General features: G+C 41.5%; 1 protein-coding gene across 4 annotated transcripts in view; it reads right to left on the reverse strand.

Moving 5' to 3' along the window:
• Positions 1-8385: 8385 nt before the first annotated feature.
• Positions 8386-14047, reverse strand: part of uros (uroporphyrinogen III synthase) — a 28425-nt gene continuing 22763 nt past the window's right edge. For 3 of the 4 annotated variants that reach the window (XM_078564863.1, XM_078564864.1, XM_078564862.1), the window contains 2 exons: positions 12667-12765; positions 8386-10141 (listed from right to left, as the gene is read on the reverse strand). In XM_078564863.1, coding sequence (XP_078420989.1) covers positions 10022-10141; positions 12667-12765 — 219 coding nt within the window. In that variant the 3' untranslated portion in view covers positions 8386-10021. The remainder of the gene's footprint in view (positions 10142-12666; positions 12766-14047) is intronic. The other variant, XM_078564865.1, reaches the window with a different exon arrangement.

A 14047-nucleotide genomic window follows, 5' to 3' on the forward strand; every position in this document is an offset into this window, starting at 1 on the left:
ATATTCTTTTTAATCCCGCCGGCAGAGGATATCGACCCTCTTGAGCTCTGGGTTTGTTTATTAACGGGCCAATGATATATTTACAGGAATATAATTTCGTTAAAAGCACACATAGGTGAGGTGTCGTTTTGCCTCTGCATTTGCAAGCGTGACATGCTGAGATTTGTAACCAAGATTCTGCAGTTGGTAAACAACATATATTTAAGTTATGTAAATTTGATAGCCATTTGCGCCTTGAATCATCTGGTAGTTCTGAGCTTAACGTGTGGAACTTTAAATCAATACAGTTTCGCGTTTTGCACTCTACTTTCATGATTCCCTTTTATATTTTAAACAACCGTTTTAAAGAAAAGCAACTCAAATTGCTCCGTTCTTGTCCTTGCTGCCAAAAAAATGGTAAATAGAATTTTAAGCAATTAAATATAATTTTCATTTCGTCTTTCAGTGAAACAGAGCCAAAAGGGGTTTGAAAATCGCACACCGGAAGGAATAGAATTTCTCAGTAAATAGTTATTGACAGCTGGATAAAGATTTAGAATATTTCAGGAAGCAAACTAAATTTTTAGTGTTGACTGCAATTTAAAGGATGAATTATTCAGTTGTCAGGAAAAGTGTGAATCCAATTTCACTTTTCACCTTGTGTAAAAATCACTGACAAGAAAGTAAGTTTCTTTTCAGGTAACTCACTGTGACACCAAGGGGTTTTCATTCAAAATTCTAGATCATGGAAGATAAGAGAATGGCAAAATTATGGGGTCAGAACTATCAATGAGGTACATCATTGCTACACCAAAGTAAAGAGAACTTAAAAGGTGGAAAGAGATTTGAGCATGGAGATGTTATTCTCTTAAATGTTTTAAATGTTTATTTTTTATTAAAACATTCCTTTCTGCTCCCTAATAACAAAGGTTGAGCTTGCATAGTGGATATCCAGCTGCAGATAATTTACTTTCTCTGATAATTTACTTTCTCTGCTATGAACTTTTTTTTCTTTTTGAATTTACCTTTCTTTCCTGCCTTCCATCTTTTGTTCTCTTTCTCTGGGGCCTACCCGTAACTTTTGCCAAGAAAAGTGTTTGCATGCTGTCCTGCAACTTTATCCAAAAAAAACCCAGAAGTTGCAATCTTGCAGAATGGTTTGGCCTTGCTGCATACCTTTAATTTAAATACACATAAGCTGAATAAAAGCTGGTGTTAATTGATTTTAGGAAAGGAAAAATGCTAGAAGTAATATATGAAAAATATTTATGAACCAGAGTTAGAATAAAATAAATAGTACTTACAAATACATATGCATTTCACAGCCAATTAAATACTTTGAAGTTTAGACATTGTTAAACATTTTTTTTTCAAAACATGGTCATTTATCACCTAATTGCTTGTGGAAACTTGCTAAGTGCAAATTGGTTGTGTTTCCTAAATGACAATATTGACTACTCTTCAAAAGTATTTCATTAGCTGTAAACTGGTTTGGGATGTTCTGAGGTTGTGAAAGGTATTACAAAAATCAAAGTCTTTCTTTATAAAAGCACGGTTCCAAAAAACAGCAGTGAGATAGACCATAAGACATAGGAGCAGAAATTAGGCCATTCGGCCCATCGAGTCTGTTCCGCCATTCAATCATGGCTGATAAGTTTTTCAACCCCATTCTCCCACCTTCTCCCTGTAACCTTTGATCCCCTTACCAATCAAGAACCTATCTATCTCGGTCTTAAATACATTCAATGACCTGGCCTCCACAGCCTTCTGTGGCAATGAATTCCATAGATTCACCACTCTCTGGCTAAAGAAGTTTCTCCTCATCTCTGTTCTAAAAGGTCTTCTCTTTACTCTGAGGCTGTGCCCTCGGGTCCTAGTCTCTCCTACTAATGGAAACATCTTCCCCACATCCACTCTATCCAGGCCTTTCAGTATTCTGTAAGTTTCAATCAGATCCCCCCTCATCCTTCTAAACTCTATCGAGTATAGACCCAGAGTCCTCAAACGTTTCTCATATGTTAAGCCTTTCATTCCTGGGATCGTTCTCGTGAACCTTACTTGATTTGAATCTGATTCAGCACCATTAATTGAGGGATAAACTTTGAAGAGGACCTCAAAAGAACATGTCTTCAAATAGTACTGTGGGATTTTTTTAAAATCCAAATAAGCAGGGAAGCATACAGAGAGAACCTCAAAAATAAAAAATGTTCCTCTCCGCAGATGCTGCCAGACCTGCTGAGTTTTCCCAGGTATTTTTATTTTTGTTTTGGATTTCCAGCATCCGCAGTTTTTTGCTTTTATCTTAGTGTTTAATTGACTGCCACTTCTCTTCAAGGAATGCTTACCTTGAAGAAGTATTGCACTTCTCTCCGACAGGATTTCCGTATCTCTCTTTTGCCTTGTTCACCTTCATTGCTTTATCTCCACCTATCACTGGCCCTCTATCCAGCGCTACCTGTCCCACCCACCACCCCCCCCTCCCTTTAAACCAGCTTATATTTCACCTCTTTTCTATTTTTACTTAGTTCTGTTGAAGAGTCATACGGACCTGAAACGTTAACTGTGTTCCTCTCCGCAGATGCTGCCAGACCTGCTGAGTTTTTCTAGGTATTTTTACTTTTATTTTTGTTTTGGATTTCCAGCATCTGCAGTTTTTTTGCTTTTATCAGAGAGAACCTCAGTTTAGTATCACTTCTCAAAGACAACACCTTAACAACAACTTGTATTTATACACAGCCTTTAACATAATGAAAGGTCCCAGGTTGCTTCACAGGAGCATAATAAAACAAAATGACACCAAGCCACATAAGGATATATTAGGTCAGATGACCAAAGGCTTGGGTAAAGGGGTAGGTTTTAAGGAGTATTTTAAAGGAGGAAAGAAGGTGAAGATGAAGAGGTGTAGGAAGAGAATTCCAGAGTTTTGTCCTGGGCAACTGGAGGCACAGCTACCAATGATTGGGTCCAGACATGCTGGAAGTGTATGAGAGTATGCTTCTGGCTGGCAGCATGTCAGAATCCACGAGGAAAGGCATCATCACCCTCATCTACAAGCGGAAGGGGGTGAGGGAGGAAATCAGAAATTAGTGGCTCATTTCATTATTTACAAAAGATTACAAGATTCTGTCCAAGGTCATTGCCAATCAGGTCAAGTCTGCACTGGAGTTGGTGATTAACCCTGCACTGTATCAGGCAGCAAGAACGCTGATAACTTCAGGCTACTCAGGGATACAATTGCCTATGTGTGGCACAATGGGGTAGGCACCTTCCTCGTCAGCTTTGACAGAATATTGCACATGTACTTGATGGATGCTCTCCAAAATGGGGAGGGGCTCTGCAATTGTATCTGCTGCTCTACACAACTGTAAGTAGCACAGTTTCAATCAATGGATAGGAATTGGAAAGTTTTCTGATCAAATCTGAAGTCGGGCAGGGCTGTTCTCTCCTCCCTGTCTTGTTTGTGTGCTCTTTCAAACCTTTTGCTGAGTCCATCACATAGGATGTGGGCACAAGGGGAGGTGACAATCACAGGCAGTGGAGGTGCTCAAAGGTCAAAGTCTCCCTCTACATGGACAACAATGCCATCTTCTTTGGGAACTAGGTCGATAATACTTTGTCCCCCTCACCATCAGGTCAGATGACCTGTAGGTGTTGTAGATTTGGTTTGGAGTGGCGGGGGCATTTGCCAAAAACTGGAAAGAGCATATAGCTATGATGAAGCAGAAACTGGGCATGTGGCAGAAATGTTTCCTCTCCATTGCAGGCAAGATGCTGGTCATCAGGTGCATGGTGCTTTCAGTGTTGCCCTATGTGGTGCAGGTTTGGCTCATAGCTACCCCACACTATGGTGGTCACCTGAGTCATTTCCTGCTTTAACTGGAAATCAAAAATGATAGGGATACCACGTACAAAGCTCTAGACAAAGGGAGAATAAACATACCCAATGTTTCCCTCATCCTGATGACCAGATATGTGTATACTACATCAAGCTTTGTGTAGAAACTTAGGCCCTGATTTTCGCTCCCGGGTCAGGTGCACAGAGACGGGAGAATTCCCCTGCAAACCCGACCTTTAAAAATGGCTGCCTGCAGTTAGGATTTTTGTTCCGGGGGGGTGCGCTGGATTGGAAGTTGGGCCTGCCACCCGTGGAACAAGTGCAGAGGTTGCTAGGTGTAGAGGCTGACTAAGCAAGAGACCTGCCTCTGTGCTCCAGCACTGTGTTGAATTCAATTTTAAAAAGATTGAAACAACAAACCGCCCTCCGACCCTCACCCCCCAGCTCCCTACACTCCTTATGCCCCATCCATGACAACCTATGCCACCTCATGTCCCCACCCACTCCCCCATGGCCCCTCATACCCCCACATTCCCATGGTCCTTTATAGCCTCTATGTCAACTTGATGCCAACCCATGCCCCACCCCATTGCCCTTAGCCCCTCCATGCCAACTCACCTAGTATCCTTTGACAGCTCCATAACTGCTTGACAGTTCCTTGACAGCTTCTACGGTTGCAATGAGTTATGTACTTTTTACGCACAATCATGTTTACTTTTGACAATTCCAAAAAGTGCCTTACTTCTCCAAAGGGATACCCTGGCTATCCAAACGAATCCATCATGTTCAGACCCCGTCTTACCTGGTCTAATCTGCACACTCCAGGTTTCATATTCTTGGCCACAAAAATCCTACTTTAGTGGAGGTAGTTGGTGATCTAAGCGGCCTGCTGCCTCCGTGAACCACACATGTGCTAACCCCAGTCCGTCTTCAGTGCTATGGGTTGAGGTTCTATCTGTCCCTGGTGATGTGAAGGATGGGTCACTAATTCAGTTGGACCATGCTATACCAGCAGTCCCTCTGAGTTTGTGAAGAAAAAAATGAATCTATCATTAAGTGGTCTGCAAGTAGTGTCCTCAAGACCTTGATGGAAAAGGGGATAGTGGATCCTGTTGGAGGCTTCCTGACCAGACTGACAAAGTCATTTGGCAGAATGCCTCATCACGAGACTTTCAAACAAGCACCGAGGTGCTACTTGCCTGGTGGTGAGATGAGCCCACCCATCAAAATTCTCCTGCATGCCCAGAGTCTCACCACCTCTGCAAACTGCCGTCAAAGCAACTGTGGTGGGGAAGAGACCATTGTCCACCTCCGTATGGAATGTGCCTTTGCAAAGCAGGTCTGGAAAGGTTTCTGTGAGGTTCCTCCCAGGCAACTCCATAATGCAGAATTCTGAGCTCTATGGCCTGTTCCCAGGGATGCACATCGAGATGAAGATCAACTGCTGCTGAAGAACCATCAACCCGGTGAAAGGCACTCTTTCGCCTGCCCAGAGCTTTCTAATCTTTCAGTGCAAAGAGCTGTCAATGACCAAATGTTGTAAAGTGGCATATTCCAAGGTCCAGGACAATGCATAATGTCAAATAATTTTTTTACAAGTGTTGTGAATAAGTATATTTTAGGGAAAAATTGGTGGCGCAATTAAAATCAGTGATGCACAAGAGGCCAGAATTAGATGAGCACAGATATCTTGGAGGGCTTTTGGAAAGGGGGGACATTACCTATATAGGGAGCAGCAAGGCCATGGAGGTTGAAAACAAGGATGAAAATGTTAAAATAAAGACATTGCTAGATCAGTGAGCACAGAGATGATAGGTAAACAGGACTTAGTGCAAGTTAAGGCATGGGCAGCAGAATTTGGATGACCTGAAGCTTACAGGGGGTAGAATGTGGGAGATCAGCCAATTATATGTTGGAATAGCCAAGTCTAGTAACAAAGCATGAATAAGGGTTTCAGAAGCAGATGAGCTGAGACAGGTGAAGTCAGGTGATGTTATGGAGGTGGAAATAGGTGGTCTTAATGATGGCACAAACATGTGCCTGGAAGCTCACCTCAGGGTCAAATATGACACCAATGTTGTGAAGACTGGTTTAGTCTCATACTGTTGCCAGGGCATGGGGTGGAGTTGGTAGATAAGGAACGGAGATTGAAGAGGGATCCCAAAACAATGGCCTCAGTCTTCCCAATATTTAATTGGAGGAAATTCCTGCTCATCCAGTGCTGCATGCTGAATAAGCAATTGATAATTTAGCAACAGTGGAGGAGTCAAAAAGGTAAAGGTGAGGTACAGCTGGGCATTAGCAGCCTTCATGTGAAAATAAACTCTTATGCTTTTGGATGAAAATCGCCAAGGGGCAGCATATATATCAGAAATAGGAGGGGCGCCAAGGATAGCTTCTCGGGGAACACCAGAGGTAATTGTATAGGAGCAGTAAGATAAGCCAATGCAAAAAGTAATCTAGCTACGATTAGACAGATAAGAATGGAACCAGTTAAGAGCAGTCTGTGATGATGACGTCATGCCCATAAAGCTAATGGAAGGTGAACCCTTTGTTTTTAAGAAGAAAGCAACATTAAATATGGACATTGTACCCTCACAAAATAGATTCCGGAAAGTCAGGTGACTCCTGTTGTGGTTTCTGGACAGATAGAAGCAATATGCCTGGGAAGTTACTTAAAATGCAAATAGGTTTCCTAGGTGCAGATGGACTACCCCTCACTATTTCAAATCAGATTTAAAGGGCAATGGCTACTGAACCTGCTAGCCCCATGAAGATGGGTTTTCAAATAAAGTCTTTCAGTGAGCTGATCATAACTGGAGTGTTGATAGGATATCAATCATGTCATAAAAATATAATAATTTTCATAATATTATGGTAATTTATTGTAAAGGTAGGTTAATAGTGTGGTTTTGATTAGTTTTTCTGTGAATAGGTGTGTGCATGTGGGTTTTAAGTGAATTGCAGATAGCTGGTCTCAGTGCTTTGATGTATCAGAAGGGAAACTAGGTTTGAAATGCTAAATACATAAACATGGCTGAAGTTTAGAATGTGAGTTGTGAAAAATATTTGCATTTTTAGATAAACCAGAGTTGTGAATTTCAAAGAGATGTTAAGGTGTAGCCATTAAACTTGCTCTTTCTTTGCCTCAAGAAAACCTAGTCTGATTGGCCCCTTATTGAAAAGTAAATACATTTCGATTGGAAAATAAATTTAAAAACCTTTGTTGCAACCAGCCGAGAAGGCTGAATAAAAGGAAGCCAGTTCGTCCCTCCTCACCTGGTCAAAGCACAGCACTAAAAAAAGTTAAAACACTCCTTCTCAAAATATATCTTGTTGCAGTCAACCAAGAGGTGAGTTAAGGGGGAAAAGTTATCCCACCACCTCTCCCATCCGTAATAAGTCTCATCCAGCTGGTTGACAGTGGAGAGACATTGGAGGAGGATGGTGTGGTCAACTGCCTGTCGGGTGGAAAAGCCTGTGGCAAAGACTGCAACAAAGGAACAGAGAGCGTGTAGGGAGGGATCAATGGCGTATGGGGTAGCGGAGATCATGGTCAGGACGCAGGGAAGTGTGGGGTCCTGGTCGTGGTTGTCGAAGGTGGGGCTGGTTCCAGTTATGATTGTGGAGAGACCATCACATCACAGGGGTTTGGTGATTATGGAGCTGAAGGCAGGTAAGTATGTTTGCTCCTTCTGGTCCACAAGCAGAGCTGTTAAGCTGGTAGATACAGCCATTCTTGACGACAGACCTGCCTATTATGTCCTGAGTTTCCCATGATCTTGGAAACTCAGCCAAAATGAATTAAAAGTAAAGAACCTGTAAGGAAGGAGGCACGCAATCCCTTACAAGATTTATTAGACCGGTCTTCCTTCTAAGAGCAGAATTGGTTGCCTGCCACTTGTCCCAACTCTGTTAAAACTGGAAGTGGATCGGTCTGAGATTGGTTGGTGCAGTGTTTGAAATTTTTCAAATTTGAATTTCTCACCCAACCCAGACCTATCAGTTCTTGGGGGTTAAAATTACCTCAGCGTGTTAAAATCCTGCCTTCCAGTTTACTAGGTTTGGAAAACTACAAAAGGTATCGGTTGCTGAGTGCTACAAAGACAATGATACAGAATACCCTGGTGCAATTCAGGTTCTCACCAGACACTTTTTCCATGTTCAGGGCAAAGAATGACTCCTGTAAGCAAGCCCTTACTCCCTATCAATCAAAATGTGTTTTTATGCACTAAGCTCTGACAATGGCTTGGATTTTGCGGTCAATGGTAAAGCAATAGTGTGCACCACTGACTCGAAGAAAGCTGCCTACAAATATCTAGAGATTTTTGAGGTGTGGTCTTCCCCTTCCTCAGTGGCAATTTAAATCTAGCTCCAAGTCAAAGTGATGTCATGGCTTACAGCAGTAGTGATGTAAGTAGCAGGGTAAAAGCAGCCAATCACATTGAAGTATGCACACACATTAAAGTTAAAACACTTAACATCATACACTTTTAATTTATATTTTCAAGTAATAAAATAAATGATTATGATTGGATTAAATTAGAAATTAAAATAAAGACAAACAAACCTTTAAAAAGTTTTACATGTGGCACTTTTTATAATGAAGAAGTTTGACATTCTACAAATATAAATTTCCTCTTTCAGGGCCTGTGAGGATATTTGGCAGTAATTATGAAGTTAGTACTCTGTTAAAAACCCAGTTATTTCTCAATCAGCAAGGTGTAACTTTTTCAATTTTTTTTTACACTAAGGTTAACAGGGGTAAGAGTGGAAGTTTTTGTCAATTTGTAAAATTTCCCTCTGATTGCAATCTGGGGATGCCTCAACAGTGCACCCTCTGGAGTGGCGTAGAATCTTTGATAGCATCTTCTGGCTTTCTGGACTCCAGAAGTTGCTGTCTGTTTCAGTTGAGTAATGACAGTGAAAGCTCTCATTTCCCCCCACCCCCTGCAAAATCCAGGTCATTGTAGAGCATCCAGGATGCATTTCATGCTCCCCTTTTCTAACTGATGACAAACTGAATATTGGGACTGTAAGCTATGAATCAGGTTCATTAAAATTACGTGAAAGCAAGTGAATATTTCACTTGATTACAGAATTCTTAATTTCTCACCATTATGTAAAAGATTGTTTTAAGTTGTCATAGCTGGCTCAACTATTGGCAAAACAGAAATCCATCAAAGAATGTTGACTACAAGCCTGGGTTCTTCTTGGCCCTTTAAAATCCAAACTATATTAAAAGTAGATTAGATATCCCTCAGAATTAATAAAAATTGACACATTGCAAAACAATTACAGCAATATCAGACCCAAAAATCAAATTAGCTTTTACAAATATACAAGATGCTGCTCAGGTACCAGCCTACTGGTCATTCACCAATCTACAGGAGAATGCAGAAATGAAAGGTAAATAGGAATAACCCAGGCATATATTTGCTCTAATTGCCATTCCAAGAACAAAACAGTGGCAATGTGTTTGGAAACCAAAAATAACTTGGATAAAGATTTACATTTATTTTTAGAAAGGTGGACAATTGCCTAACTGAAAGCAATTAATCACGTCATTCACAGTAGCTGACTGCAATTTAGAATTCTGCCCTGAATATCAATGTTTAGTCCTTGTAGGTTGAATGAATGAATATATATATTTGAAATATTTTACCATCAAATTGAATTACATTCAGTTGCGTATAGAGAAGTGGCCCATACATACTTCCTTGAAATCTTATCCCTACCACTCCAAACTTCCTCTTATGATCATAAAATACTAACAAAGGTTACTGACCATTTTTTTGTGATAGTATAGGACTGCAAGACTTTCACATTAATTTTAATAATGAAGATTTCTTAAAACTCTTTGGAAAAATATATGTAATAAGATTGCACACTGTAAATTTGACACTACCTTATAAAGGGATTTCATATATCTTTGTATCAGTGTGACTAACCAACAAGCAATTTCCAATGGATTGACAAATATAAATGCTTTTGGAAAATCATGTTAAGAAATGCACTACTACAGATTTTTCTTCAGAGAATTAATTACAAATTGCTCAAATCAGAGAGAACTGTCCTGATCTAAAGCAATTTTGTAATGAAAGGAAACACAAAGCTACAATCTAAAGCAAGAATGGGTGATAACTAAGCAAACATGTTATCCATAAGAAAAAAGCAACTCTTTACTAATATGTCCTTTGCACTTTGTTACAGCACCCTTCTTATGCTAACTGCCAGATCTTGTGGTGTAGGTTTTTCAGCGATACAGCTCACGGTCAGTCCCTCTGTTTCCATGGCTTCAGCCGTTGTTGGTCCTATTGCTGCAAACTGTAAAGACAATGATAAAACAAAATGTCATAATATAGCTGAAAGAATATGAAATCATTCACTTCATTTATTTGTTGGTTTAGGAGAAAGCACCTGGTAAGGCACATGGCTCAAATAAGAAGGGTCAAGCGGAGATAATTATAGAGAAGCATGAACAACCTGAACGGAGGCTTACAGATTCTTAACTTACAGGGCTTCCTACATGGAAGCTCATTAATAAGCACTTCAGACAATCCTTTGAGAATGTTCTAAAATTTCCTCCATGGTATGTCACAAACTGCAAAAGTGCTGGTTTGACACCTGTTTACTAATACAAAACAGACGGGGAAATTTTTAGACTACTGGAAAACCAGTGGTAGCTCCACAGGCATCTACATGGGGGAAGGAGGAGGAGAACTCAGGGGGAAAGTTAGGGGGATGGAGCCCCTGAGGCAGAGGTCCAAAGAACAAGCCCATTTTCCCTCTCAAACTCTGTGATTTCTGCTATTGAAATCTAGGGTTTCAATATACAAGGCTGTCAATTCTGGCATGGAAGATAAGGTGTTGGCTTAAGAAAACCTTTAATGATGGGCGTCATATACCTAAGTGGTGGCCAAGAGCCTGTTCCCAAGAGATACTCATAAACAGGGGTTTGCAAGTGGATATATAGATGAGGCACTGATGCTATACATACCCAATCCAGGTGGCCCTCGGAAAACTCAAGTGACAGTTAGGGGACTGTAGCAGCCAGTGTAAGGGAAAAGGTGCACGTCATCATTGCGTCCTTGCACTTTTGGAAGCCTTGTCAACTGATAAAGGCCTGCATCTTTTCATATTGTAGCCGCCTATCCATGTGAAGACAGTTATCAATATCAAAGAAGGCTTCTGGCACTTGTTTATGCAATGGGGCACTGAAGGCTGACTGATGTGGCAAATGCCATCAGTACTGGTTTGGAAGGATCTGGGTGTGCAAAATACAAGGCTGTGGAAACATTGAGTCAAAAGCAGGCTATTCGTGTTGTAGACTTTGTAAATCAGGCTTGGGGAGATGGCATAACTCTGTGATGGTTTCACGTGTGAAGCATAAATGATAGAGGTAGGCCTCTTCAGACACCTCATGAGGTGTGACAATATCGGAAGATTTGGCTCCTGGATTGAGACCAAGTGGGTGTCAACACCTAAGGAGCAATCGCACCTGTCTTCAATCTTTCTTTGTGAAATCTTCTTCCTTTTGCACAACTGCCATTGTCATGTGAAATAGAATCATGCATGTTAATGAAGCATTTGGTATAAGCAACAATGTTGTAGGAAAACTTATCTGCAAAAATGATGTTGCAGCGGGAAATGCAGCAGTAAACCCCAGTATCAAATAATTCAGATACAGCTATGTGAGAAGTACAAAAAAAATACTTTCAATGCAAAACTAAACTGTCAATCATATTGTTAAGAATCAACTTTGTGAGAGTCAGACCAAGGGATCCCATGTAATGCTTATTATAAATGAGAAACTTGTGCTGAAAGAGGGAACAACTGAAGAGCATTGCTAATTTTTGTGTTGGATCAATTTGAATATAATTGACTAAAATTAAGAGATCCAAAGAGGGTTACATACACTGTTTGCCACAGTCCCAAAAAATTAGAAAATGTTACTGAATTTGATGTTTTATGAATCAGACACTTGGGGCAGGATTTTCTCTCTATCGGGGGCGAAGTTGAATTGTGGGCACGCACAGGCGCGCCTCCGATTGGCGCCCCCCAATCGGGGGCGTGGCGCCATTTTACGTGGGTGGGCCAATTAAGGCCTGCCCAGCGCGACGTCCGCACAGAAGCGCTATGTGCTCCCTGTGCAGGCGGCGGGGGGGGCCGAATCCCTAAATCGAGAGTGTGTTCTTGCATGTGCACAAAAGAGTGAACTCATCTCCGAGGCTAAGTGCTGCCTCAGGGAGATTGACTGTTCTGTTACAAATATTAAAAATAGAGAAAAAAGAAATTCCTGCCGTGTCCCCTCATGTGACGCTGTCACATGAGTTGGGAAATGTCCATAATTTTAAAAAAAACTTTAATAACATTTTTTAAAACCTACACGAAACCTCATCCTGCTGGTGGATGAGGTTTCATGCTTTTTCTAATTCCCGCCAGGGCTCCTGGCCTGCCTGCCAACCTTAAGGTTGGACGGGCAGGTCCATTAATTAGTTAAATGACTCTGTCAATGGCCTCAATTGGCCACTGACAGGTCGGCAGGTGCACAGCTGATTTTGCTGCGACCCCGCCTACCGGAAAATTTAAATGGGGCGCAGTGACATCGGGAGTTCTGCCCGACGTCACCATGCGTCATTTTACACGTCGGCGAGCGGGCCCCACCCGCCCGCTCATCAATGGGAAAATCCTGCCCTTGGGTTTGCTTGCAGCATGCTCCCACATTGCAAAGATACTCTCTGTGAACACACAATTGCTGAATTGGCCCTATGGTATTTTCCATCATGAGCTTTATTTTGGGGATAAAACCACTTAAGCACAACATGAGGGGCATTTCATAAGAATAGTACCTTAATTTTATCAATGAATTCTCCTGCCAATTTTTTAATAGAGTTCAGACAAAACTTGACACCAGATGGACTGAAAAAGGTGATACTTTTTGGGATTCCCTGGTAGAAAAAAAGGAAAATAGATTAAAGCATTTTATTCACCAGTTCCAAACTATAGAATTCCAGGAGAAAACAAATCACTTGGTAGAACAGCATCATAAATTGCAATCTTATGTCAATCATACTAATCAGTGAATATAAAAAGTTTTTGATTTTGCCATTATAAATATATTAGAATGTCTGACTGACATTGGGCAGAATTTTCTGCCTGGCGGGCGGGCTCGACCCAATCTCCAGCGGCAGGGAGCCGATCCCCGCCGGAGAAGCAGGACCCGCCGCCATTTTACGTGGGCGGGCCAATTAAGGCCCGCCCAGCGTGACGTCCGCCAGGAATCGCTATGAGCTTCCTGTGCGGGCGGGGGGGGGTCCCCAAAGGTGAGAGTGCGCTCTTTTGCGCATTCGCACGAAAGAGTGCACATCTCCCTGAGACTAAGTGCTGCCTTCGGGAGATCGCTGACAGCTTTAAAAATAAAAAAAAAATCCTTAACATGTCCCCCTCATGTGTCAATGTCACATGAGATGGGACATGTTCATTAATTACAGTAAAACTTTAATAACCTTGTTAAATTCCTGCACAAAACCTCATCCCGCTGGTGGATGAGGTTTCATGTTTTTTCTATTGCCCGCCAGGGCTCCTGGCCTGCTCGTCAGCCTTAAGGTTGGACGGGCAGGTCCTTTAATTGTTTCAATGATCCTGTCAATGGCCTCAATTGGCCATTGACAGGTCGGTGGGCGCACAGCTGATTTGGCTGTGTCCCCGCCTTCCTGAAAATTTAAATGGGGCAGGATGACGTCGGGGGTTCTCCCCTACGTCATCCTGCGTCATTTTACGCATTGGCGAGCGGGCCCCAACCCCTGCTCGCCGACGGCAAAATTCAGCCCATTATGTACAATTTGTACGACATTCCTCTGTTCACTGATTTAATGGATTTGTTATCCTACATTTTAAAAGAGTTAACATTTCCCTTAAAACTGTGGATGTAGGAATGCCCATGAACATATGAACCATTTTTATGCTAATATTGTGAACAGTTATTTCTTGAGGGCTTATCTGAATTGAGTGCTAGATCGAGTGAACATATTTAAGCGTGTATCAATTTTACTTATTAGCATTAAAGAAACAGTAACTTTTTTATGCACTTGCATCTATGAGTTAATGTTACTAATGCCCAGTAATCCATGATCCTGGTGTTAAAGTATCTTCCGTTCTGTTACTCCCTTGCTAAGCAATAGTCAATGTAGAATGCACACATTTACTCCATTCCCAAATGTTGATTTGTCC

The sequence above is a fragment of the Cetorhinus maximus genome, chromosome 20 (genome assembly GCF_964194155.1).
Source record: "Cetorhinus maximus chromosome 20, sCetMax3.hap1.1, whole genome shotgun sequence".
NCBI classification, from domain to species: Eukaryota; Metazoa; Chordata; class Chondrichthyes; order Lamniformes; family Cetorhinidae; genus Cetorhinus; species Cetorhinus maximus.